Genomic DNA, 25,410 nt, shown 5'->3' with positions numbered 1-25,410 from the left:
AGGGGCTGGACGAGGAGGGAGTCCTCAAGCACCTTGCACCTGTGTGTCTTCCCTACAAACCACTTCATTGAATTCTTGCAAATGCCATGGGACCGTTCTTATCGACCCTATTCCGGAGATAGCAAAGAAGGACCAGGCAGGTTAGAGATCTCACCCAAGGTCATGTAACACCAAGCCCGTGACCGGCCCTATACCACAGCTAAATGTGACTGTCAGGTTTGCAGGAAAGTCCCCGTGAATTGCAGCACGTTTGCAAACCAAAGCCTCGCCTTTCTTACTCTTTTATTGCCTATTTTAGCAATGCAATAGGGAGTTTCTGCATATCACAATACCTGTCTGTAGTTTAAAGCATCCAGATAGACTGAGTTTTGAGCAAAAACCACAGATTTACAAGGCATGTTGATTCCTAAAGCAAGTGTCCCCGTAGCGGTCACCACCTAGAAGGAGAATAAACAGTTACTTCATAAAATAGCATTCCAGTGGAATGCCATGGAGTGACTGAAAGCCTTGAACTACAGGACCTAGAACGTTGGCGTTCTTGCTATGTCATATTTCACTGCTCAGGGCCTTGCCCCTCACTCTGCTCTGCCCAGAATATTCTTCTCCCACGTATCCAGTTATCTGGTTTGTTCAGTCCTCCGCTCAAATGTCAAATAGAAATTTCTGGACCACCACATCCAAAATGATGGCCCCGTCCTCATTATGCCTACTCATGGCATTAATGACCACCTCAAGTGTATCACCTGTGTGTTTACTGTCCTGCCTCAGACTCCAAGCCCCTTTCACTATCGTGTACCCCACCCCCCAAAAAGAGTACCAGGCACATGACAGGTGCTCAGGAAATACTCTGTAATAAATGACTAGAAAGGGAACTTCCCACAACAGGGAATAATACTGTTATAGACCCACTTATGGGCAGTGGCCAGCCTCACCCACTATAACTTATCTGTGAAGATTATTTCTATGGAAATAAATTATCTAAGTAATAGAGCAAATTAAGTTTCACCTTTTTCCCTGAATTGCCATAATAACTGACCAGAAAAGGAGTAGGGAAAATTTTACAGTTTCTTAAATAATCTATTTTTACTCATTTTTTTTCATATAATGCTGGGTATTTCTAATTGTTATTTCTATTTATATTGATTATCATAAAGTCATAGTTGAGGTTAATGGTGAAGTATATGGAATAATTTTAATTATTCTGAACCTGATATCGATACTCTGTCAAAATGAAACACACCATTTATTAACTATTTTTATAAAGTTCTTCAATAAGAACATGAATGGGAAAAGAAAGAACATTAAATTTATACTATAACTAGAATAAATACCTTTTGAAAAATGTGTTCTCAATAACAAAGCTATCTCTGTTTCCACAGTACTCTGCCTAGCGGGATCTAGTTATCCATTTACTAAGCTACTGGTAATTGAGCAACTACTATTTAAGATACTATTTTAGACCCAGGATATGCTGATCAAAATAGTTGTGCCTCCTTACCTCAATTCATAATCATGTAAAAAATTTTGTTTCTGGTTATTGACTTTTAAAATAAATAAATAACTTGTTATTAGTTAAGAAAAAAGCTAAACAACGTTGTTAATGATACATTTTGGGTTTTTTTCCAGATTACAGAATTACCCTTAAATTAGGATGTCAGATTTTCTTCAAGATTTATTTATTAAGATTAAACGATACTCCCTAGAGTAACAGAATCTATCACTCCCCTCCCCACCACACACAAATATAATGTACATAATTCAAAAAATTAATGTGGCAAATTAGAAAAAGTCAGGGTCTATTTTAAAATATTACTCAACGTCTAAATTAACTAGGAAATCATATAAACCCTCTTTGTGAATGTATCCAGAGGATCCCCTCACATCTTTATGGGACACACCACATACATAACAAGGGCTGGGTGTCAAGTGATTCAGGGAACCTTCCTCCTGTCCGCCACCAGGGACAGGACAGAGTATGAGGATGGTACCGCTAAAGTCTGCCGAGCCATGCAGCTGGCCCCCGGAAGAGTACATCCTTGTTCTTATTTCTCCTAGTACACCGGGAAAAGGTCTGATCGAAATGCTACCCTGAATGTCCTCCACACCCATGAAAAGACATTTACAGCCAAAATCACACGAACAGCTGACAAAATGCCATGAACATTATAAATGAAAAGTGGGCGTTTATTCCTAGATCGCCACAGGTGTATTTCAAACATAGTTGGAAATAGTTGGAACAGTACTTGTTTAAGGGATACTTGAATCTCATGAAAAAGAGATAAACTGAATGAGAGATTTCACACCCCCTCCCTCAACTAAATGAGATGGAAAATGCAGTGGTATCGTGGGATGTTAAAAAAAAAAAAAAGACATAATTAGATTGGAAAAAATGGTTATTTTCCATTCGTTATGGTGCTCAGCTTCATATAGACAGAGTTTCAAGTTATAAAATGAAGAACTTTACTTACCCTAATAAATCCTTTCCTAAAAAGAATCTCAACTAACTGCTTTTCTTTGAAGCTCAAAGAGCTGTGATGATATCCAATCCCTCTTGCTGCCAAAGCCTTCAGTTCGGCGCCTTTCCTTGAGAATTTCACTCGGTCAAACACCCTCTGCAAAGTCTGAAAGAAGAGTTTTAGGGATTTTGATCGTCTCTTATCTAATTTGAATTTAAATCAGAATTTAAAATGGTGAAATGAAAATAACAGGCACACTATATAATAATTTAGCTAAATGAGGCCAATTATTTGAAATTAACTCTACATGTAAAAAACATTTTATGGGAACAACAGTAACTATCAGACATGTTCCAAAGTCTTGGAGCAGAATGTCTCGCGCTGTTTCACCCCATTTCAGGGGTGAGAAGCACTGACCAAGCAGTAGACAATCCCCAGAGGAGGTGTGAGTGTAGCCGCTCCAGCCTGAGGGAGGTCAGATCAGCCCCAGGAGTTCTCCCTGGGGAGAGGGATTTCTCCAAGCAGAGCAGGTTCCTTACCTTACACGGTCTGGGAAGGCTTCCTTCTCACTGTAAATTGGTCACAGATAGCCTTAAAAATATCCCTGCCCTAAGGAGGAAATCCACTTGCATGCAGAGTTTTATGTGTTAAAATAAACACTGCTTATGAAAGAGAGAAGAAAAGAAAAAAACCCCAAACCCTAAATCCAAAAGCAAAATACCCTCCATGTACAGTCAACTACACAATGGGATATCAAGGACCCACGAAATGATGATGGTTCTTGAAAAGGAGGAAACCGTGAAGTTTACAAAAGAATGTATACAATAGAATGCACATATACACACACAGACATATGCCTCTATGTGTGTATGTATGTATGTGTGTGTGCATGTATGTGTGCGTGTATGCGTATGCATGCGTGTGTGTGTGGTCACAAAGACATGAAAGGTTCATCCAGAAGGGCAGTGATTACTCCCCACGGTTGGCATGGCTTTTCTTGTTACTAATTTGTATTTTCGAATTCGTCTACCAAACGCATGCATTATTTGCACCATAAAACATTTTGAAGAAGAAACGGCATACCACATTTAGATATTTCAATGTCTTTTTGGTGGCATGTTTTGACTATAACACAGAAATCCTGAGCTTTAGAGAAACTGTGTATATATTATTTCAAGTGTATTGGACCACATGTACCGAAATATTCGGTTGAGGCGTGTGAGACCGGAGCGTAGAATTCAGGCTGTGAAAAACAGTATTGCAGGAAGAAATAACGGAAGGGCAGCCACCCCCAGGGGTTAACTATTAACAAGCAAGAAATCTTCTACAAACCTAATCCTGTCTTCTTCAAACATGCTCTGCAGAGCCCTCAGGGTTAGGTAAAGACAGAGGCCACGCACAAGGGTTTCTATTCTGGAAGCGACGGCACTGAGGTATCACACCCAGCAGCGTCTGGAGCTGCGCAGTAGTAGCGGGAGTGTGAAATGATTTCCAGGAGCATTGCTCCATCCTAAGGGCTCACCTCAGCATCTATGGCCTTCTGATCAGCATATGTGCAGTCCTCAGGGATCTCCAAGTTCTTCTCAAGAAGCTTGAGGAGATTAGCATGTTCAGCTTCAAGGATTAGGCTTTGATCCATTTTTCTGGGATTTGTCTGGCTTCTTTTATCTCTGTTTATAAAAACAAATTTTAAGTAATGAATGGCCACATGTGGCCACCATAGGAAGCCCGGGACATCCTTGATCCCCTCATCACCCAGACATGCACTACTACATACCCCCAGACCACCCTGAACCAACCTTCTCCCTCGGAAGCCTCTGGAACTGGTGGCCCCTCATCAGAAAAGTCCCCTATTGTGTCTGAATATTCCCCTCCCTTCCTCCTACTCTAAGCATCCTTCTTGCCAAATCCAGTTCTCCCAATATGACCCCCCCGTCCCGTGCTAAAGTGATGAGCATTTTCTCTTTCACAGGCTTGGAGGAAGGTGGGTGCCCCCGGCTCCACATGGCCGAGTGCAGGCCAGCTCCTTCTCTCCTCCTTCTCTCCTCCTGCTACACCAGCTCTGAGTTTGGTTGCCAAGGGCTCTTGGCGACACCATCCCCTGCAGAATTGCCCTCTGCTGACAAGAGCTCCCAAGAAATGCCTATAAGGTTACAACACCTCCTGGGACTGGGAACGTGGCCCCCAGCCAGTACCTGACTGATAAGAGGTACACGAAACAGCCCCCTCCACCCACGCTGGCACGATCCTGCAGTGCACCCAGGCCTCCCGGTTGGCCGGGGTCAGCAATATTCCAGCAACACCACACCCTTACGCCTCTTCTTCACTTTCCCTCTGTTGCTTCGTCGCTTTCTTGCAGGTCCCGCTCAAGCACACCCCTTCAACAGATCACTTCCATGAGGTCCCATCTCAGATCTCTGCGGGGAATCTGGCCTAAGACACTGCCCCACAAACACTGGCTTGGACTCAGTCACCAAAGCGCATTATCCATCACTCCATGGGAACTGCCTTTCACAGACACCCACATCTCTCGTCCTTTCTTGGTTTGTCTTTGGTGAATGAGAAAAGCTGCTGCCATATCAGTAAACAAAGGATGCTGCAGCCATCAAGCCACTACAGTCACCCCGACGGTGAGCCCTGAGGGGACTCAGGACAGAGACCCACGGGCTGCCCACCGCCAAGTCCGCAGCCTCTGCAGCCCGCCTCCGTGGTGCACCCCGAGGGGACTCAGGATGGGAAAGCACAGGACACTGGCCCCAGCTCTGAGGTGCAGATCAAAGGAATGATTTCAGTGAGCTCAGACTCTTGCATCTTCCCATACATTGAAAAGTGCTAAACTCCTTGAGATGTCTGGTTTTCTTTAATTAAGAGTCATCTTTTGATGTTCCGACTACCTGGCCTTTGTTGCAAAAACTCCTCTACATCCTGGCTCCCCGCTTACCTCTTGGGAGCAGCCCCTCAGAGCTGTCTGAGAGGCTGCGTCCCGGGCTTAAGTCCTTAGAACGTCCAGCAAATAAAACCTAATTCTCAACTTTTAGATTGTGCTTTTTTTTTTCAGTCGACACTCTCGCCTTTGCACATAGACAGCTCCTAATATGAGAATATGTGCTAACCAGTGTCCCATCTAACCCCATTTCAGGGGTGAGAAATACAGACCAAGCAGTAGACGCGCCACCAACTCACTTCCTGGGACATTCCCTTCACCTCCAGGGGCAATGCCGGGACCAGCACAGGCAGAGGGCTAACGGAGGCCCCCATACTGTTGTCTACGGATTTCTAAGTTTTAAATTGAGGTACCAAACTTTCAGATAAAATACAACCTCCTCCTACCCCGACAAATAAAGCTCCGTAACCACCTGGAATCTCAAGGGTGAGAGGGAGCTCCAGAGGGATGTCTCCTGAGCTGCACCAACTCCTCATTTTAAGGGAATGGCTGCAGACGGGGAGGCCGGCTTGGGGTTCTCTGAAGCACAGGGCCCAGGGCAAGGGTCCCAACACCCTCAGTGTAATCATGGTGCTGAACGAGGTAGGAAAATGCTGACGGAAAGAAAATGCACAACCTAGAAGTTGAGAATTACGTTCTATTCGGTGGACATTCTTAGGACTTCAAGCCCAGGAGACAGCAGCTCAGATAACTCTGAGAGACTGCTCCGAGGAGGTGATGGGAGGAGCCAGGACGCACAAGAGTTTCTGCAACAAAGAACAGGTGGTCCGAACATCAAAGGATCACTGCTAATTAAAGAAAACCAGACACCTCCAGTTTAAGGAATTTAGCGCTTTTCTGTGTATGAGAAGATGCAAAGTCTGGACTCACTGGAATCGTTCCTTTGATGTGCACCTCAGCTCTCTGGGGCCAGTGTCCTGTGCTTTCCCATCCTGAGTCCCCTCAGGGTGCGCTGCCGGGGAAAGTGGAGGCTTGCTGGCTGCAACATCCTTTGTTTACAGATATGACAGCAGCATTCTTAGTTCATGAAAACATTCGTCTTATTTTTAAAGCTTGGCTTGTTGGTCACTAATGCAACGTGACGTCGTGACTGCCAGCGTCCTGAAGAAAAGCTGTCTGAGTGTCTAAGCTGTCTAGTGATTGAAAAGGCTGACACCTACCATCACTTCCAGGGAAACAGCATGACAGGCAGAAGGAAGAGACACAGAAGTGTCAGCAGGAAATTCTGACCTGCTCCAGAATGTGAAAAATCTGAGCCCGAGAAGCTCTAAAAGCTGTTTCAACTTTCAGGGAAATAACTACCAATCATTGCAAAATATTTATGGACCAGCTGTGACCTGCCAAGCAATGTGTTAAGACTGTGTAAGCAGCTCTTTACAGGAAACCGCCCTCAGCAGGAAGCCCCTTTCCCTGTCACTTTAGCAGAGCTGCATCGTGACTTTTCACCAGGCACCCCATGCTCTACTCATCTCCGGCCCAAGTACACCTTTCAAGTCTTTAGATCACGCAATACTTTGCCTAACATATCGGTTCTTTCTGCAGATCAAAGAAGGAGGAGAGAAGAGTCAGTAATTAACAGGTGACCAGATCTCTTCCCAAGTTTCCCCTTCAGTAATCTCCCCAACAAACGGCGTGATCGAGAGAACACCTAGAGGAAGATGACGAGGATTCCACGAGCCTGCACACAGCGGGGGACGGCGATGACCCTGACCCCCCATCTCAGTGATTAACTGAGATTACTCTCCTCCTTCCCTTTAAAACTTCCATGGCCGAACAGAATCTCAGAGGTGGTTTTGGGGGAACACTGAGTCCACCATCTCCCCACACTGCCGGCATCCTGATTAAAGGAACCTTTCCTTTCTGCCGACATCTGTGAGTACGTAATCGGGTCCAGCGAGAATCAGGACCCAAGTCATTCGATAACAACTGGACATATTAATAAAAAGAGGAAAATGCACGGTCCCTGCTGTGAGAGAGCTTAACGATTTAGGAATAAGACAGCAACACATCGTAATCGACCTACTAAATACTGCAGCGTAGCAAGAGCCCGGGAGAAAGGGCACTAAATCTAAGTGGGGCATGAGGGCGAGCTTCAGAGAGGCACAGCGAACTCATGAGCAGAAGCTCTGGGGGCGAGCAGGAAGGAGGGACCTCAAGGCAGAAGGGCCATGTCACAGGAAAGTGCAGGAGGACGTGGCACTCTTCACACAGGGAGAAGAGTAAATATTGAGTATTGAAGGATGAGAGTAGTAGGACGTGATCTGAAAAAGTGAGGGCAAAACTCCAAAGATGGTGGTCCACCAACAATGGCCCAGGAGAAGGAACAGTGAGTGTGGGTAAGTTAATCAATGAGAATGTCAGCAAGAGTGGTGTCAGCTACACCGCAGGGTGGTGAGCCTCGGAGCTCCCAAGTCCAAGAAGAAGACCTCTGTGATCACCCGAGGAAGATGCGGGCCCGTCCAGACCAGGCTGCCACTGAGGATGGGAGGGTGGGAGGAAGGAAAGACGCATCTCAGACGCAGAGTCATCAGAATTAGACACCGAGAACAAGGCAGGAGCCAGGAGCACACACAGTTCTCCGAAGCACAGAACCGGCCTGCAAATAAGGGACAGCTAGGATGTCTGCATAGCCCAGTGTACATTCCTGTTGGGACCTGTGATGTATTTCAGCCTTCCAACCACCCGTGTGTTGAGTCACATACTCACATTGTCTTCTGTGTCTCAAGGGATTTTCTAACTTTTCGAAGTTTGCTCTCCATGTCATAGGCCTCCTTATCAGCCTTGAGGGACCTTCTGCTCTGTTGCTTTATCTCTAGGAACCTTTTCACACTTCCAGCGCTTCTCTCTACAGCCCCTAAATTAAATCTGGAAACAAAGGAAAAGAACGCTTGCCTTGAAATTAATGTGATAAATACAATTCAGTCATATAGCCATCCACTGCTGTCATCCTGACACACAGTTGTTGAGTTTTTAATCTCCACTTTTATGAGCTTCATCCTGAACAGGCACATGAGGTGTTCTGGGTCGGCAGACCCATCATTAACCGCCTTACAGGAAACAAGAAGTCCCCCCCTGGGGCAATGGCAAGCAGAGCCCCCAGAGATTTCTCCTGGAAGAGGGGTCAGGCACGCCACAGGCAAGGAACAGATAACAATGGATTTTCTCTATTTACAGAAGAGAGATGTTCCTTCTTCCTCTCTTAAGAGGTGAGGAAAAATTGTTTTACTCCTTTTTATTTATTTTTATTGTTATTGTAGTTGTTCTTGTGTCTAATTCCACTGCTCTTTAGGTCTGTCTTGTAACAGCATCAAAGACCCTTAGTGTTAGATATTTTTTTTTCCAAAGTATAGTTGATTTACAATATCATGTTAGTTTCAGTTGTACAACATAGTAACTCAGTATTTTTGAAAATTCTATTCCATTTAGGTTATTACAAGATCAGGGCTATCATTCCCTGTGCTATACAGTAGGTCCTTGTTGCCTATCTAATATATAGTAGTTTGCATCTGTTAATCCCAAACCCCTCATTTGTCCCTCCCCACTTTTCCTCTTCCCTTTGGTAACCGTAAGTTTGTTTTCTATGTCTGTGTGACCGTTTCTGTTTTACTTACACATTCATTTGTATTATTTTTTAGATTCCACATATAAGTGATAGCATACAGTATTCGTCTTTCTCTGTCTGACTTATTTCACTAGAGAATATTATGGTTAGTGAAATAAGTCAGATTTCTTGACGGCCAAATCTTTTGTGAATTTTAGTGCCTCCTTTGCTTTTCTCTGTGTGTTTTTGTTTTCAGTTTTATTGAGACATAATTGACATATAACGCTGCATACGTTTAAGTTATACAAAACATGACAAGTTGATAAAGGTAAACATAGCAAAACGATGACTGTAATAAGGTTAGTTCACAAAACCACCACCTCACAAAGTTACCTTTCTTTCCTTTTGTGGTGAGAACATTTCAAATCTACTCTTAGCCACTTTCAAGTATGCAATACAGTACTGTTACCTGTAGTCACCATGATGGAATTAGATCCTCAGGACTTATTCATTACATAACTGGAAGTCTGTACCTTAGACCAGCATCTCCTCCCTTTCTCTCACCCCCATGTCCCTGGAAACCACGAATCTACTCCGTTTCTATGAGTAAGGCTTTTTCAGATTCCACATACAAGTGAGATCGTACAGTAAAATTTTGCTCTTTTAGGCAGGATGGAGAGAACTGGGGGTTTTCATCCTCACTTCTTGGATTGTGACTATTTCTTTCTAGGGACCAGGTAAACCCAGGGGTTACTGGCCTCTACAATCCAGAAAAGTCTCCAGAGTCTGGGCTTTATACCTTTTGAAATGGAAATCCCTAGGGACATATGGTCCAGACTTCCTGGCACCTTGGGATTTAAACTAGCATATTGCAAGGCTACTTTAATTTTATGTGGGGTAATTGTGTGCATAAACATTCGATCTCTTTTGTAAAAAACCTAGGTATTGACTGAAAATTAACAAGACCTAATTAAAAATACACTAGTTTAGAGTAAAAGGAGAAGAAATGGAGAAGGAAAACCAAATAAAGAAGGTGATATGTAACAGCACAAGTAAAATTATTTTTGTAAGAACTAAACTAGAAAGGTGTAGTTTTAAATCGGCACTCTAATAACAAAAGGGCACCAAAAAGCGTACTGAACACTATTTTACAAGAGTCAAGTTTGTGTAACTTCCCTCTACTTAAAAGAATGCATCTAATACAAATTACAACCAAAAACAAATTAAATGACTTACAAAAAAAACAGTGCAGGTAACTTCTCCATTTGTCTTAGCTTTTCAACAAGACGTGGAAACATACGTCGTGCCATGTTTTCTGAACTAACAACCGAAGGAGGACGAAGATTCCTCAGGACCATTCTGGCCTGTAGCAGTGAAAAGAAAATTATTGTAAGTTCTGCGTAATGAAGACATGAATTCCTGCCTCTGGCTAAAACATTTTCATAGTTATCTAATCTATATTTCTGTGGTTCTTTAATAGACTATGTAACAAAAACAAAAATAATGGAAGTATAAAATAAAACATTGCAAAAGAACCATCAAAGAAATATATAAATCAACATTTATATATCATATACGAGAGAACAAAAAGATAAACAGTAATACCCACGCACATGCGCACGTGCAATTTAACATGCAATTTTTTAAGGCAACACAAATCAGTCAGGAAGAGGATTATTTGGTAAATGATGCTGGTTCCACTACATGGCAGGAGGTGGGGTAAATCAGTTTCTCTCTACATCATGTAACATATATATACACGATATAAGTTTCTCTCTATATCACGTATCACTTACAAATACATTTTAAAGGTTTTTCTTGACAAAATAAGTGGAATAAAATATAATTATATAGGAGCAGGAGGTTAGTTAAAATAGAATGGGAAAAACTCACCTGAGAAAACTCTAATATATGTCACACCCCCAAAATCAGAAACCTTAATATGTGACAACAGAGCAAACTCCAAAATAAAAAGACCAGCAACTTACTTAAAACAAATATTCGTAACTCATACGACCCCGGACTAAGGTTGTAATACAAAAATAGTTCCTACAAATTAAAATAAAAATCATAAAAGATAAAAAAACTTTCCAGATGAAAAAGAGATAAAGGGATGAAAAGCTCTCCTCAGCTGCTGTCACTGTGATTCCCGAGCATCATGACCAGGAAAGGGCCCCTCTGTCCTCATCCCTCAGAACGTGGAGCACACGCCAGGGCAGGGACAGAGGACAAGACAAGGACATAGGTCCTTTCTCTCTCTCTAGTCTATCTCAGAATCACTGGACTTCGTGCTCAACTGAAAATCCTACAATGGAAGCTGAAGATTAAAGAAAGCCAGAAAATAGTAATGACTGCACAGCACAACTCAAGGGGACAAGAACACAGAGGTGCTTCACCCAAAACATGTGTGATAATTACCTCCTGGATGTGACCGCTCTTCACCCAGCCCGTCAGTTCTGCCTTTAAGCTCTCTTCATACTTTCTAGCATCCACCTTTCGAATGACTATTTTATTCTTAAAATGAACGAATTCCTCCGGACACAACTCCTTGAAAAGGAATACCACAAAATTCAATAAAATCATGCAAGAAAATCCAAAAGTGTTTCTCAGCAATATGTCTCACTAACAGAATTACAAGCGTCTTGAGAGTAGAGGATGAACTTCTATCTCCCCAACATTTCTGGTGTGTAAACCTAATAGGATGGTGAACTCTTAAGGCAGAATGTGCAGCAAAAACAAACAGGAGATGAACAAAGATGGACAGAGAGAAGGGAGGGGCGCGAGAAGAGAGAAAGGCAGGAACAGAAACCCAGGACCCAGCACATAGGAGGGGAGATGAAAGGATTGTCCTGTCACAGAAAGTGAAAGAGGAAGCCTGCTCAGGAGTTCAGGGGCATTCCGCCCAGTTACAGGAAAACACAGACCGTCAGGAGGAAGGCTGTCTAGAGAAGGGGCGACCTTATTTTGCAAAGAGTCCACAGGTAACTTTCAAAGATCAGATGCAAGTGATTAGAAAGAGTGAGAGCTTGTCTTTGTGAGCAGCAGGTACCATCCACTTCAATCAATTCAAAATAATTGCAGAATTACTATTTACCTGAGCCCTGGGCCAACCTTCCCAGAATTCAAACATGGTATCATAAAGTTGGATCATTTCTCGAGGCGAAAAGGTAAGATCAGAAGGGAATCCAAACTTTTCAATCTATGTTTAAAATAAAATTGAAAAATTTAATATTCCTTCTATTCCATCTGACGTTCCATCCTCTGCCTCAGCATCACTCATTATCATGAACCCAAAGACACTGAAAACAGCACTGATCTAACATGCTCAGTAATGGCTCAGCGCAAACAAAATACTAACCGAGAGTGTCCCTGATTTACCAAGAGAGAAAAAAACTCAAAAGCCCACCGAAAGGTTTTTATATTTCCTAAGAGGTTTCAGCTGAGCCAATTCTCTTATGAGGGCTGGGAGGCTCAAAGATCTGTGGACTCAGTTTAGACAAGAACACACAGCCTCCACCCTGTAACTGGAAGTGGAACTGATTTAATTATGAATATGATTCCTGGCTTTTGAGCACCAAGCCAGGCTAAAAGGGGCAAATCTGATTTTCTCAAGTCCTATGATAACTTGAAGGTCACCTTCACGACACTCAAGGAAACTTCTCCCCAGGTTACTGACTTGGTTCTGCTAAGCCTTCTGGATATCCACGTCATTATTTTTCCACAAATATTTTAAAATATAAATTAAAAATTCCTGTTCTCCAAAACCCTTTACTGCAGTAAATGCTACTGGATTCAACCACTGTTGCTACGAATCCACTGCCTGTGAAACTATGATCCCTGAGACGCTGGCAGGTTTTCTTCAAAAGAAAAGTTGAGGACAGGGGGGTTTTATTCTAGGAATAGGCTTCCTCAAGGGCTCTCACTGGAAATGTTAAATCTCCAAGAAGGGGCTACAGTATCCAGATTTCTCCAAAATTATTTGACAATAAGAAACTTGTTTTCGTAAACAGCTACTAAGTTATGAAACTCAGGTTTGGAAGTTCTGGGCTAAAAAAAGCCACCCCAAACAATACAGCTGAAAAAAATTGTTTAGTAGGATGGAAAGTGCAATCAAGTTTGAATCAGAAGGTCTAGTTCTAATTCCACCTCTAAATGCCAGTTCCTCATCTACAATATAGGATCAAAATATCTGTCCTGCCACCTTACAGACTGTGCTAAAAGCAAACAAGATAAATACATCAGTACAGGTTTTTTAAACCTTTTTAAACTAGTAGATAAATAAGTCTTGAAGAGCTAATGCCCAGTATGGTGATTACAGAAAACAAAGCTGTATTATGAACACCAAACATGCTGAGAGACTAGATCTTAATTGTCCCACCACAAAAAAGGGATGCGGGGCTTCCCTGGTGGCTCAGTGGTTAAGAATACGCCTGACAATGCAGGGGCCATGGGTTCTATCCCTGGTCCGAGAAGGTGACACATACCGTGGAGCAATTAAGCCCGTGCGCCACAACTACTGAGCTTGCGCCCTAGAGCCCACGAGCCACAACTACTGAGCCCGTGCACCACAATTACTGAGCCCGCACGCCTAGAGCCCATGTTCCGCGACAAGAGAAGCCACTGCAATGAAGAGCCCGCGCACCACAACGAACAGTAGCCCACGCTTGCCACAACTAGAGAAAGCCTGCACGCAGCAACGAAGACTTGACGCAGCCAAAAATAAATAAATAAATTTTAAAAAATAATAAAAAGTAAAAGATGTTAAAGAAAAAAAAAGGGATGAGGACTCAGACTTGACACAGGTGGCAGACACACTGCAAAATAAATGTATCAAATCAACATGCTGCACCCCTTAAACTTATACAAGGTTTTATGTCAAACGTATTTCAATTAAAATAATCAACCAGGCTTTGAAGGAGGCTTGTAAAAATCTATAGGATGCAGGTGATTTCCTGGAATCACTGTTCAGCATCTGAGTCTGAGCACTGAACTGACTGAACAGAAAAAACTACATTTTGCCAAATAGTACATGAATATGTTATTTTGGAATGTTAGCATTTTCTTCTCTTATTATTACTACTTAAAAGTGGCAAATTACTTTGCCTAAATAAAATAAATCCAAGAACTATCATAATTTTTAAGACACAAATCTTCTGTTTTGGTCACGAGAATGCTTATGATTTCTTAGGGCTTTTAAGCTTTTAAAAAGCCTGCGTGTCCTTATTTCTACCATGGAGGGCAATTCTGCCTTTGCCACGGATTTGTTGTCAGAATTAAGTTACGTAATACGTGGCATAGGCCTAGTAAACCGCCTGGCACATGATCGATGCCTCAACTCTCACTGTGACTGATGAATGACCAACCTACAGGTCTTAATGTTTTTAATCAATTTCAGGACTCGGTGGCTACAAGCTGGGCATTCCCTTCAGCTGGTCTTCACGATACGATAACTTACGAGCTGGTAAAAAACTGAGCCAGCCCAGGTGTAAAAGGAAGAGACATAAAAGGTCACAGATTCACACCCTCCTTCATTTATGAACACACAGCATTACTCACGATGTTGTTTGGGCAAATCACATCGTCCCCAACCTCGCAGGTGACGGAAGCACTGCTCCACGTGCAGGCGAAAAAGACCAGTGGCTCGGCTCCTCCCACGCTTGCTGGGGCTGACACCGTCAGCCCACCCCACCCCCGGCAGCCTGCAGCTGTCCCTGGGGGGCCGGATAACTCTCCACTCTGCCAGAAACGAGCCTCATGTGAAGGTGGGCACTCCCTCACCTCACTCATCCTGCCCCCCTCCCTTCTGGGACCACCCTTGTGACAGAGCTACAGAGCGGACACCCAAGGGGGACGGCACTACTCTTTATGTTGCCACAGTTCATTACACTTTTCCACGCCACCCACTCTCGCACATCACTCTGAGGTCTACTACACAAGATCAGGAAGCATCTCCTTGTTCAGAAAGGCCGACTTGCTTTTCTACCACTGATGCTTTAGGATACATCCCATACACACAGCTGCCAAAATACATATTTAACACTGTCCAAGCCCCGTTCCTATTGCCAATGTCCAGGAGCCTGAAGGAAACTCAGGCAGCAGCGTGACGTTTGCAGAGGTCACGTGGGGTTACAGAAGCTGGAGCAGCTTCCCAGTTGATTCATTAATAGGTACTGAGATAGAGGAAAGGCACTTGGACCAAAATGCCCACCTCGCCAAGTTCTCCCAACCACCGTGCTCACTGCTGTTTAAAGACAACCTTCCCTGAACCATCTAAACACAACAAGTGACTGTGAAAATACTACGCTACTTAAAAACACCAGGAAATAACGTGGAAAGAGAAGAGAAAAGGAGAGGAAGACCCAGAAAGGAGTCTTGTTATCAATTTTTGGGTTATCATCACTATTCTAGTTTGGGGATGTGAGTTAGGTCACAGGAATTTTGTCCACATTTTAGTTTTCTTTAGAGTGTAAATAGAGCCACTGCCACACAAAAGAGAAAGTTCCAGAATAAAATCCTGTTGGAAAATTACCATCGCTAGGATTCATTCCGTTGCTTTTAGAAGCTACTGCATCACAGCCCAAAGGCTATAAAGTGATTCTCACTCACTCCCTCACCCAGGCATTTGTCCACCAGATTGTCCAGAATACAGTGATACGACTGCAGGCTCTGGAATCGGTCTATCTGAGACTGCATCCCAGCCCCACCCCTTCCTCAGTGGTACAAGTTCTCTCTGCCCCACCTTCCTCACTTGCCAAATGGGAATATCAATACAGCATGTATCCTAAAATGGTGATGGTTAAAAGAGACAAAATACGTAAAATTCTTAGAACCCAAAGTAAGTGCTCCATTTGGGTTGGCTATATTTGTGTAATATACATTTTAATTTTATATACATAGCAGTTAGTTACAAACTACAAGGACACAAATTCTGTCTTCAAGGACTTAGTCTAGTAAGAAGACAAGCATGTAAAGAACTTCAGCAGCAAGCTGGCCATAACTGTTGTCATACAAGAAAAATATAGACAAGGTGCTACGGAGAGAAGACTCCATCCAGCTAAGGAAGTCACAGAGGATTCTGGACAGGTTTCCCATTAGAAGAATCATCAAAGATGAACAGAGTCTGGACAACGGGCACTTTGCATCTGTGCTGAAACACTCCAGTTTATATATAAATCACGAGGGCTTCCAGGTAAAATCCATCAAGTGGATGAACAGAAAGGACTTGGGGCCAGTTCCCAGAAGACCTGGGAAGCCTAGCTAAGGAGCTGTGCCTTTTGCCGGTTCCAAAGAAAAGCCACTAGAGGCTCGGCAGGATAAGAATTATCCTTACTAATTATTTATCTAAATTAGCTTTCTGATCCAGATGACTATTTAGGCAGAACATGGAACTACTCCGTGTGACATCAAATATCTTAAATAAAGAAACCTCCATGTGCCTGAAAAATGGTCCATTTAGAAGGCTCATCTGACACCAGAATTTAGAGTATATTTCACTTATCCAGTCTTGGAAGGAAGGCAAACTATTGCTTAATTATCACCTTGAGAGGCAACCAGAGCTTTAATGGGCCATTCCTGAGAATAGAAGGAAAGAGGAAAAATAATATGCAAGAAAAATTAAGAAATCTTCCCCCACTCAAACCCCAGTGCGCCACATGAGGTCCCCTGAAGACCTCCACCTTACTGATTCACTACCAAAAAGTCATGTGATTGCTATGTTAGTGCAAAGTGTCTTTTCCTTGTTTGACCTAATTCACAGCAATCAGATTCTCACACGTACAAGGTACTGTCCACACACAGTTGTAGCTGCATTAAGAGAAGAGTTAGTGTCCTTGAAGGTGGACAGATGGGACACAGGTGCTGAGAAGAAGGAAAATGGGCAAAGAATAAAGAAAATCGACTCCAAAAAACTTCAGGTTAAGATGTTCAGTCATTCTTAAGCTTTGCAGATGTAGACACCACTGAGGAGCAGATGAAAACTATGAAGTTATTCTTGTTACTCTTAAAACTCAGGTTCAATATCTGTTACAGAGCATCGATTCTGTAATTCTGATGAGTGTCGCCCAGGCAGCTTTGCAATATGATACAAACCACCGATGTGGCTCAGAACAAACATGGCGGAACCATCACTCACATGGTCCATGGTCAGCGCAGCGCACGGGTGAAAATGGTCAAAGGAGATGTCATGATTGTTTACTGAACATATGTGCTTCTCTAAATCATTGTATCTCTCTGCATAGAGCACTGGAAATGAAGAACAAGGATTTCCAAATGAATGAACACACAATGGCTGGAATAACTTGAAAGGAAAAGATAAAATTCCTATGAATATGTCAAACATACCAAGTCTCACTTTATACGACTGCTTCCTCAGTAAGTAGTCTTGGTGAGAACTGGCGCGGCAGCCGGCATTTCTTGAAGAAGCAGTATTTTTTTCTATCATACTGTCCGTTTGTTTCCAGTACTGTTTTATGGATCGTAGCCACCTTAAAAATTTAAATTACGTATTATTTAGGCAGAACATGGAACCACTTCCTGTGAAAGGATTTTAAAGTACTTTAAATAAAGAAAATTCTATGTGCCTTAAAAATTACTTAAGGGAATAGGCCCTGGAGCCAGATGACCTAAGATCGAATCCCAGCCTCCTTACCATGGGCTGAAGCTCTCGGTTGGATCACAAAATCTCTCTGGGCCTCATTTTCCACATTTAAAATGGAAATAATAATAGCAGTATGGAAAAGACTATCTAACAGTAGTAATGAAAATAATAAATCATAAGGGTTGTTGGCCATTTAAAATAAATTAACATATGCAAAGCACTTAGAACAGCACCTGGCAAATAGGAGTCTTTGCTATAATTGTTGTTGTTAGTGGGCAAAAATCTAGCCCCGTGGATAAATAATATGGGGTTTTCAACCAATAAGGCTTCACTATCTTTCTAAACATCTACAAAGTGGGACAACGTAAGAAATCTCAAGGTCCATGGCAGAGCATGTCATTATACCATTTTAATTTTATTTCTTGGTAAAGGACAAAGAAAAAGAAACATAAATGGATAACTTCCGGTGAACCTTTTTTGAGATATGGGGGAAATTTCCTAGTCAGCTGCAGATCCAGCTGGGAGAACCCTTGATTTTCCTTTATAGAGTGTGGGCTTGCTCAGCACCTGCCAGGAGGGGTGACTCTGTTCCTTGAATATCCAGAGATAAGGTAATAAATTCACCAGAAAGTTATGAAACTCTCCAGAACCCAGATAGAAAGCATGACATTCAATCATTCAAAATAGATAAGCATTGTATCCGGACTAGAAGCTAATGCCTACTCGGTGAGATGCTCCGGGTTGCTAATGGTAGCAGAAAGGGCCAGGAAGGGACAGCGGATCATGACAAGGAGATGCTCCCAGACTTCTGCTCCAATTTCTCCACCAAGACAGTGGACCTATTAAAGACAAAAATTCTCCATTAAAAATGAGCAGAAGGTCTGAAGAGATATTTTTCCAAAGAAAACAAACAGATGGCCAACAGGCAGATGAAAAGATGCTCAACATCACCAGTCATTGAGAAATGAAAATCAAAACCACATGAGATATCACTCGCCTCTGTCAGAACGGCCACCATCAAAAAGAACACAAATAACAAGTGTTGGCAAGAATGTGGAGAAAAGAGAACGCTTGTGCACTGTTGGTGGGAATGTAAACTGGTGCAGCCACTGCGGAAAACAGTATGGAGGTTCCTCAAAAACCTAAAAATAGAGTTACCGTATGATCCAGCAATTCCACTTCGGGGTATTTATCCAAAGAATACCAAAAGATATACCAAAAGATATAAGCATTCCCCATGTTAATTGCAGCACTATGTATAACAGCCAAGACATGAAGCAATCTAAGTGTCCACTGAAGGATGAGTGGATAAAGAAATTGTGGTATGTATATGCAGAATGGAATATTATTCAGCCATAAAAAAGAATGAAATCTTCCCATTTGTGACAACATGGAAGGACCTCAAGGGCATTACGCTAAGTGAAATAAATCAACAAACCAGACATAAAAAGACAAATAATGATCTCTCACGTGAAATCTTAAAAAAAAAAAACCCACACACAAAAAAACAAGCTCAAAGACATAGAGAACAAATAGGTACTTGTAACAGGTGGGCATGGGAGAAACGGGTGAACTGCTTTTGTTTGTTTTAGTTTACTTTAATTAAATTAAATAATTTTTCAGTTGATTTAAAATCAGCGAATGAAAATAAGACAGGGAAACCTGAATCATCATACATGGTCTCCAATTACCTTTAATCAACCATGCCAAGTTTACGTAAATATTGGCAAATTCAGGCAAGAGAAAATCTTGACACGAATTCTTTTAATTCCCATAACCAATCCATCAATAATTCCTCTTTATCTTACTTTCCAAAATGTCTTTCACATCTAAGTATTTTCTCCATGTCCACGGCCCCCAAGTCAATCACGATACCCTCCTGGCCACCCTCCTAGCTTCCCAGGCCATCCCCTGAACACTTCACATCACAGCCAACAGATACGTCTCAAGGATGAATTCCATCAGGCCATGTCCACAATTAAATTTCTTCAATATCTTCCCATTGCATGTGGAACAAAATACAAACTCCTGAACAGGGCGTATATGTTGTGCTGGGAGTAACCGCCCCCCACCTGCCTCTCCAGCTTCATTCAAGCCTCTCTCCCATCCTGCCCTCACTTTCCTCCAGACACACTGAACTTTGCTTTGTTCCCTGACCACATCTTTCCTACCCCGGAGCTTCCAAATACATTGTTCCTTCTGCTCTTACCCCCTTTTGAACTTGCAGAGTTCGGTTCAATGTCGCCCCATGGGAAGACTTTCTGACCAGCCACCGCAGAGCCGTCCCCCTGCTGTCTCCCTGCCATCACCACAGTGGGGTCACACTGATCCATCTCGTCACCATACACACCGATGCGGGCTGCCACCGTCATGGGTAGGCGTAGCTGTCTATCCCCTTTTTTCCAATGATTCTGTGACTTACCCTGGGCATTCCCAGCACCAACAGTGCCTGGCATTGTGGAGATACTCCCTATATATTTGCTGAATTAACGAATGTCCTTTGACCAAATAAAGCAAATGGAACTAGATTTAGGGAAGATTCTCAAATATGGTCTCCTTTAAACAGATTAAACTATGACACCTGGCAATCAACTGGAAAGAACGTACCATCAGAGCCAGACAATTAAAAAAAAGAAAAAACTTCCCCTGCCCATTTGGCTTTGCCCTAGTCAGATAATACACCAGCCCGTCAGCTTTACCCTGACATAAAATTGGGGAAACTGAGGTACCCCATGTCACAGCATTTCAAAGCTTTGAGACTAGAGTACAATTCAAGGTTCTAGATTGCCAAGACAAAGCTGTTGGATTTTTTTTTTCAATATGAATATTCAAGGCCTTCAGGATGTAGCATATACAGAATGAGCGGAAAAAAAAACACAGTAAGTCAGATTCAAACCAATCAAAGCACAGCTCGCTTGGTAGCTTCAAGCTTTACAACAGGAAAAATTACGTGAAATACAGGCTTATCATCATTTTCCCCTTTAAACTGAAAACCCCTTGGAGCAAAAGAATTCTTTTATAATGTTTTAAGTCTCTTTGAATAAATATTCTTAATTCTGCTGTAAAAACTTTCTCAATATCCTTCATTTGCTCTATAAACGTCCATCATTTTCCATCCTGCTCTCTCTGCCCAGGGAAACTGACCCACAGAGGCTACTTCAAAAGAGCTCCAATGCTCTCTGGTTCCATTGGCTTTGGCCAAAGGAGAGCCTGGGCAAGAGACCTGAAGGAAATGAGGGTGAGGTCTTTGTGCCATTGGCCGCCTTCCTGGCAGGTTACCCTGAGCCAGGTGTGCTCCTCGGCTAAGGCAGCTGACCCTTGCAAAGCGGCCAGCACACTCAATCTCCCTGTGGGTCTCATTGACTATATCTTTCCTTGTCCCTTTAGGCTGAGGGGTAACCTCCTCGCCCTGGGCTACTGCACTAATGGCACAGTTCCCCCCGCCCACACACCTTTGCAAAAAGCTGTTCTTGAATTCGTCCATTTTGTGTGTGTCGTCTGTTTCCTGCTGGGACCACGACTGACAAGATACTGTACATAACTGACATCATTGTTATAGCCCCAAACTCTTTGCTTTGGAGACCAAAGATCAGATTTTTGGAATCTCTGTCCAGGGAAACTTATGCCCTGGTGGTGAGTTCTACTCCTCTGAAACAGTGGTCACCAAAGACAGCTCCTCTGCCATCCAGAGGTCCGCAGACACAGATACCCTGTCCTGAGCCAGAACAGGAAAACGGAGACCAAAGACTGGCGTGATTCACAGGGGAAAGACAGTGTCCTCCGCAACCGAAACTCCACGCAGACGATGAATGCCCCGAAGCAGCAAATGTCTTCAGTGCGGCGCTTATGCAACCAGGAACTCAACCCAGAGAAATAATACCAAACCTACCTCATCAAATATAACATATCTGATCCTTTTCACCCATGCCTGGCGATGCGGAGCTAGCAGCAGAAGTTCAAGGCAGGCAGGCACTGTGATAAGTACCTAAAAACAAAAGCATTGTGCAAACAAACACTTTTGAGCACTTGCTACACCCAGATGTAGTTCTAAGAATATAAAAGAGAGAGTTAAAACTCCTGAAGGGACCTGCTGATTAAGTAGCATATGATATATTCGTTTGAATCTTGTGACACTGCAATTTTTATAGGTCAAAATGGTAAGATATCAGATTTGAAGTTTAAATTCTTATTTATAAGCATTCACGGTAATAATAGGAAGAGTTCATTGTCGCAGGTTTATTCCTTCAAAATCTGACCCCGAGGTTCAGTTTAGGTTGAAAACCGTTGATTAAAAATGAACAACTATGGAAGTTGGGAGAGGATGGGGCAGAGGGAGAAGGTGAACTTCAGAACACACCTGGTGACGCGTTGGCCCACCTAGCTTGGACTCTGGAGCGCATGGCGGCCATCAGTGCCACTCCACACGCAGCCGAAATGGCCAGTGTCTCTGCCGCAGCCCCGCTCAGTCCCAGGGTGCCGAAAGTGGGCCAGCACAGGGGCCGACAGCCGGCCTCTGTCGGACCTCACGCCCTGCCCCTGGGCAGCGGTGCTCTTACAAATGGCGATGTGGGTGTCACATCTCACATCTACCATGCAATGTGCTAGAGTCACGTTTTCACTTTCTGTTTAGCTGTAACTGTTTTCAGTGAGTTTAATAAGGAGGGAAACTGTCTGATTTACTTAACACCATGAAGTCCATCCATAAATACAACAGTTTGAAATTATGATGAGTATCCTTCCCATCAAGAAAGGTCAAGAAACAGTTATTCTGAATGGAAATGAGTTTGTCAGTTTTTATAACATGGGGTTCTTCAGATCATTTTCGATCCACTTATAAACCAAGATGATGCCATGAAATATAACTGAAATCTGCAATCAAAAGCTAAGTGTCCCTGAGAAAGATGAGCTCCATTTCTTACTCTCTGGAATATAACACTGTTAAATTTTCTCTAAAGCCACTTCATCTTTTATAAATTCAAGAAAATTACTTCTACAAGCCCTTGTCAAGATACTGCATTCCTACTAAAAGAGACTTCTAAGTACTATCATATAATTCAATAACAAATGCATTAATTAGTGTATGTCCTACCTGGGAGTTTAGAGCCTCATGACGATAGTCCCGTGTAAAAACACCGCACAGAGATACACCGTTTGGCAGATTTTTGCTAAAACGATTCTCAACAGTTGCTGCCACCTGATTGACAAGGGCCTGATTGACAGGGGAAAATATCCATTAATCACATAATAAAGTACAGGGGAAACCTCAGAGAGAGAACAACAGGCACTGTCTAAAATTACGTACTGCTGGGAGGGCAGGAAGCTTCATCACCCCTTTCTCCTACCATCTGCCTAACCCACGGGCTGTCTTTGAGCTCTGTGACTACACGTGAACTCACTTATAACCTCAACCCAATGTAAAATGGGAAAACCCGGCTTCATCAGAGGGAAAAAGCAGGAAATGCTGCCCACGCATGACAAACAAACAGCTGATACCTGGGCCACCAAGGCTTAGAAAGAAACCGTGAGTCTATGTAGAACGGCCAAGGAGGGCAGCCGGGATGGACGTGTGGTTCTCGTATTTGGGGGCATCCCCAGACCTCTACCTGCGAGTGTACAGGGACCCACACCCCGGACTAGGCAGGTGGTGGCCAGCGAAATCTGAGCGTGTGCAAACCTATACACATCTCTGTATTTCACACTCTATGCCCAAAAAAGTCTCACCTAGATTAAAATGTAAACTTTAAAACATAAGCATAAAGATACTAGAAAGCGGACATTTTCATATGTTTGAGCACACTCGGAAACACTAAACGGAAATACTGATAGATCTGACTACACAAAGATATTAACAAAATATCATTGATATAACCGCAATATAGCAAAAAGATAAAATGACAAAAGTATATTGGTTATACTTTACAGAGAAAAAGTAATATACTTATTATACAGACTTCTGGCCAATCAATAAAAAGGCAATGCCCTTCCACTACAAGAAAAAGAAAATGGGCAGATGCCATGAACAAGTAGTTCATGATTAAAGAAATATCACTGCCCAGAAATCATACGGAAAGGCTCCTCAATCAGTGATCACAGAAATGCAGATTTATTATGAGATGGAAATTTTTACCTAGCAGTACGACAAAAAATGTTTAAAGATCATAGGAATGTTGGAAAAATATAAGAGGATATATATACTTCCATATACTGTCAGAGGGAATAAAAATGGATTTAAACTTTTAGAAGAGTAATTTGGCTTCTAAAACCTTTGGGTTCTAAAACTTTTAGAAGAGGAATATGTATTGTGTTGAATTACCAATTCCACCTCCAGTAAGCTTCATTTTTCTTGATATATTTTATTAATTTCCTGCTATGAACACTTACTGCTTTCGTAACCATGAAAAACGAAAAAGTTACAATCAAAACTAAAGTGCTAATTTCAACTAATCATGTTGATCAGTCTGGTTCTGAGCCCGATCCCACGTCACTCAACGCCACATTTTCCTAGGAACTAAAATGGAGTGAGATCTCATTTTAATCTGTAGAATCAAAGTTATCCCAAGTAAATCTGCCTTTCTTAACAGTAATCGCATTAAAAACAAGGGGTTGTAAATGAGGATATGCAAACTTATACTTCCTGTAAATCAGCCTTTCTCCTAAATGACAAAGATCATACTTTCTGTATTTAAGCTTGGCATTAGGTGGTTCCAGCCATAAAAGAAATATGGCAAAACCACCTGGCATGAGAAACACATCAGGCACTGACGCCCAAGAGCAGACAGGATGCATCCCACCAAGAGCAGAGGCAACGCGGGGTTCCTAAAGACTCAACATTGCCCGACATAGTCGGGATGCTTCTCTCAGTTTGAGCAAAAAGCTGAATGACAAGATCACAGGACCAGACCTCTGCCTCACAGTGCTCTAAGGGAAGTATTACTTTGGCCTCTCGGACTGGAAGGAGAAAATGCAGGTTAGAAAATAAAGTGAGACGCATGGAAACAGAACAGCCTGGTGGTTGGCTAGGGTGGGGCTAAGGGCAGGGAGAACAGGTGAAGGGGGTCAAAAGGTACAAAGTTCCAGTTATAAGATAAATAAGTCTGGGGATGTAACAGTGACTATCGTTAACAATACGGTATTGTGTACCTGACAGTTTCTAAGAGAGCAGATCTTAAAAGTTCTCATCACAAGGAAACAAAAAATGTATAACTATGTGAGGTGATTCATGATTCATGTTCACTAGAATTACGGGGGTGATCATTTAACAATATATACAAATATTGACCATTATGTTGTACACACGAAACTAACAGGTTACACGTCCATTTTATCTCAATAAAAGTGGAAAAAAATAAATGGCGAAAAAAAATAAAGAGAGCTAGATCTACCACATGACTACGTGCATTAAACTAAAAGAGGAGGTTCGGGAGTGAAAGAGAAAATTTAAGTCACTTGAACAACCCCCCAGCCCCCAGACCTACCTTGGTGGGGGCCACGTACACGACCACCCCATCGTCGCCCTCCCGTAGCACCTTCTCTATGCAGTAGTAGGAGGCGTAGGTCTTCCCTGAGGACGTGGGGGCCACTATGACCGCAGACTCATTCTTGTCCACGACGTCCAAGAGCTCTCGCTGCAGGGTCAGAGCACCGTTGTATCAGCACCATGAGAAGCACGTTAGCAAAACAAATACCTTAAGACACTTCCAGCATAATTCTCTGAGCCGCAAAGGAGTGGCTGCGAGTTGAAAACACACCAAAAGATACACGGGGACTTGTGAAGAACTCACGGCCTCCCCCAGAAGAAAGAATTGCAGTGCTTTTGAGCATCTGGAGGTGGGTTTGTGTGTGAAAAACGGAGAGAGGGTCTGAACAAAATATC

At 42.7% G+C, this 25,410-nt stretch overlaps 1 protein-coding gene across 1 annotated transcript in view; it reads right to left on the bottom strand.

The window, feature by feature from the left end:
• Window positions 1-25,410, bottom strand: part of LOC132427738 (probable ATP-dependent RNA helicase DDX60) — a 79,443-nt gene that overhangs the window by 21,909 nt on the left and 32,124 nt on the right. The window contains exons 16-28 of the mRNA XM_060015382.1: window positions 25,013-25,162; window positions 22,627-22,746; window positions 21,427-21,522; window positions 18,261-18,376; window positions 17,282-17,424; window positions 17,073-17,182; window positions 12,036-12,140; window positions 11,360-11,488; window positions 10,178-10,305; window positions 8,107-8,265; window positions 3,979-4,126; window positions 2,469-2,621; window positions 333-437 (exon numbers count right to left, since the gene is read on the bottom strand). Coding sequence (XP_059871365.1) covers window positions 333-437; window positions 2,469-2,621; window positions 3,979-4,126; window positions 8,107-8,265; window positions 10,178-10,305; window positions 11,360-11,488; window positions 12,036-12,140; window positions 17,073-17,182; window positions 17,282-17,424; window positions 18,261-18,376; window positions 21,427-21,522; window positions 22,627-22,746; window positions 25,013-25,162 — 1,662 coding nt within the window. The remainder of the gene's footprint in view (window positions 1-332; window positions 438-2,468; window positions 2,622-3,978; window positions 4,127-8,106; window positions 8,266-10,177; window positions 10,306-11,359; window positions 11,489-12,035; window positions 12,141-17,072; window positions 17,183-17,281; window positions 17,425-18,260; window positions 18,377-21,426; window positions 21,523-22,626; window positions 22,747-25,012; window positions 25,163-25,410) is intronic.

Source organism: Delphinus delphis, chromosome 6, assembly GCF_949987515.2.
Source record: "Delphinus delphis chromosome 6, mDelDel1.2, whole genome shotgun sequence".
Classification (NCBI taxonomy): domain Eukaryota; kingdom Metazoa; phylum Chordata; class Mammalia; order Artiodactyla; family Delphinidae; genus Delphinus; species Delphinus delphis.
The sequence above is the reverse complement of the archived record's forward strand: the minus strand, read 5'-3'. Positions and strand labels throughout refer to the sequence as shown.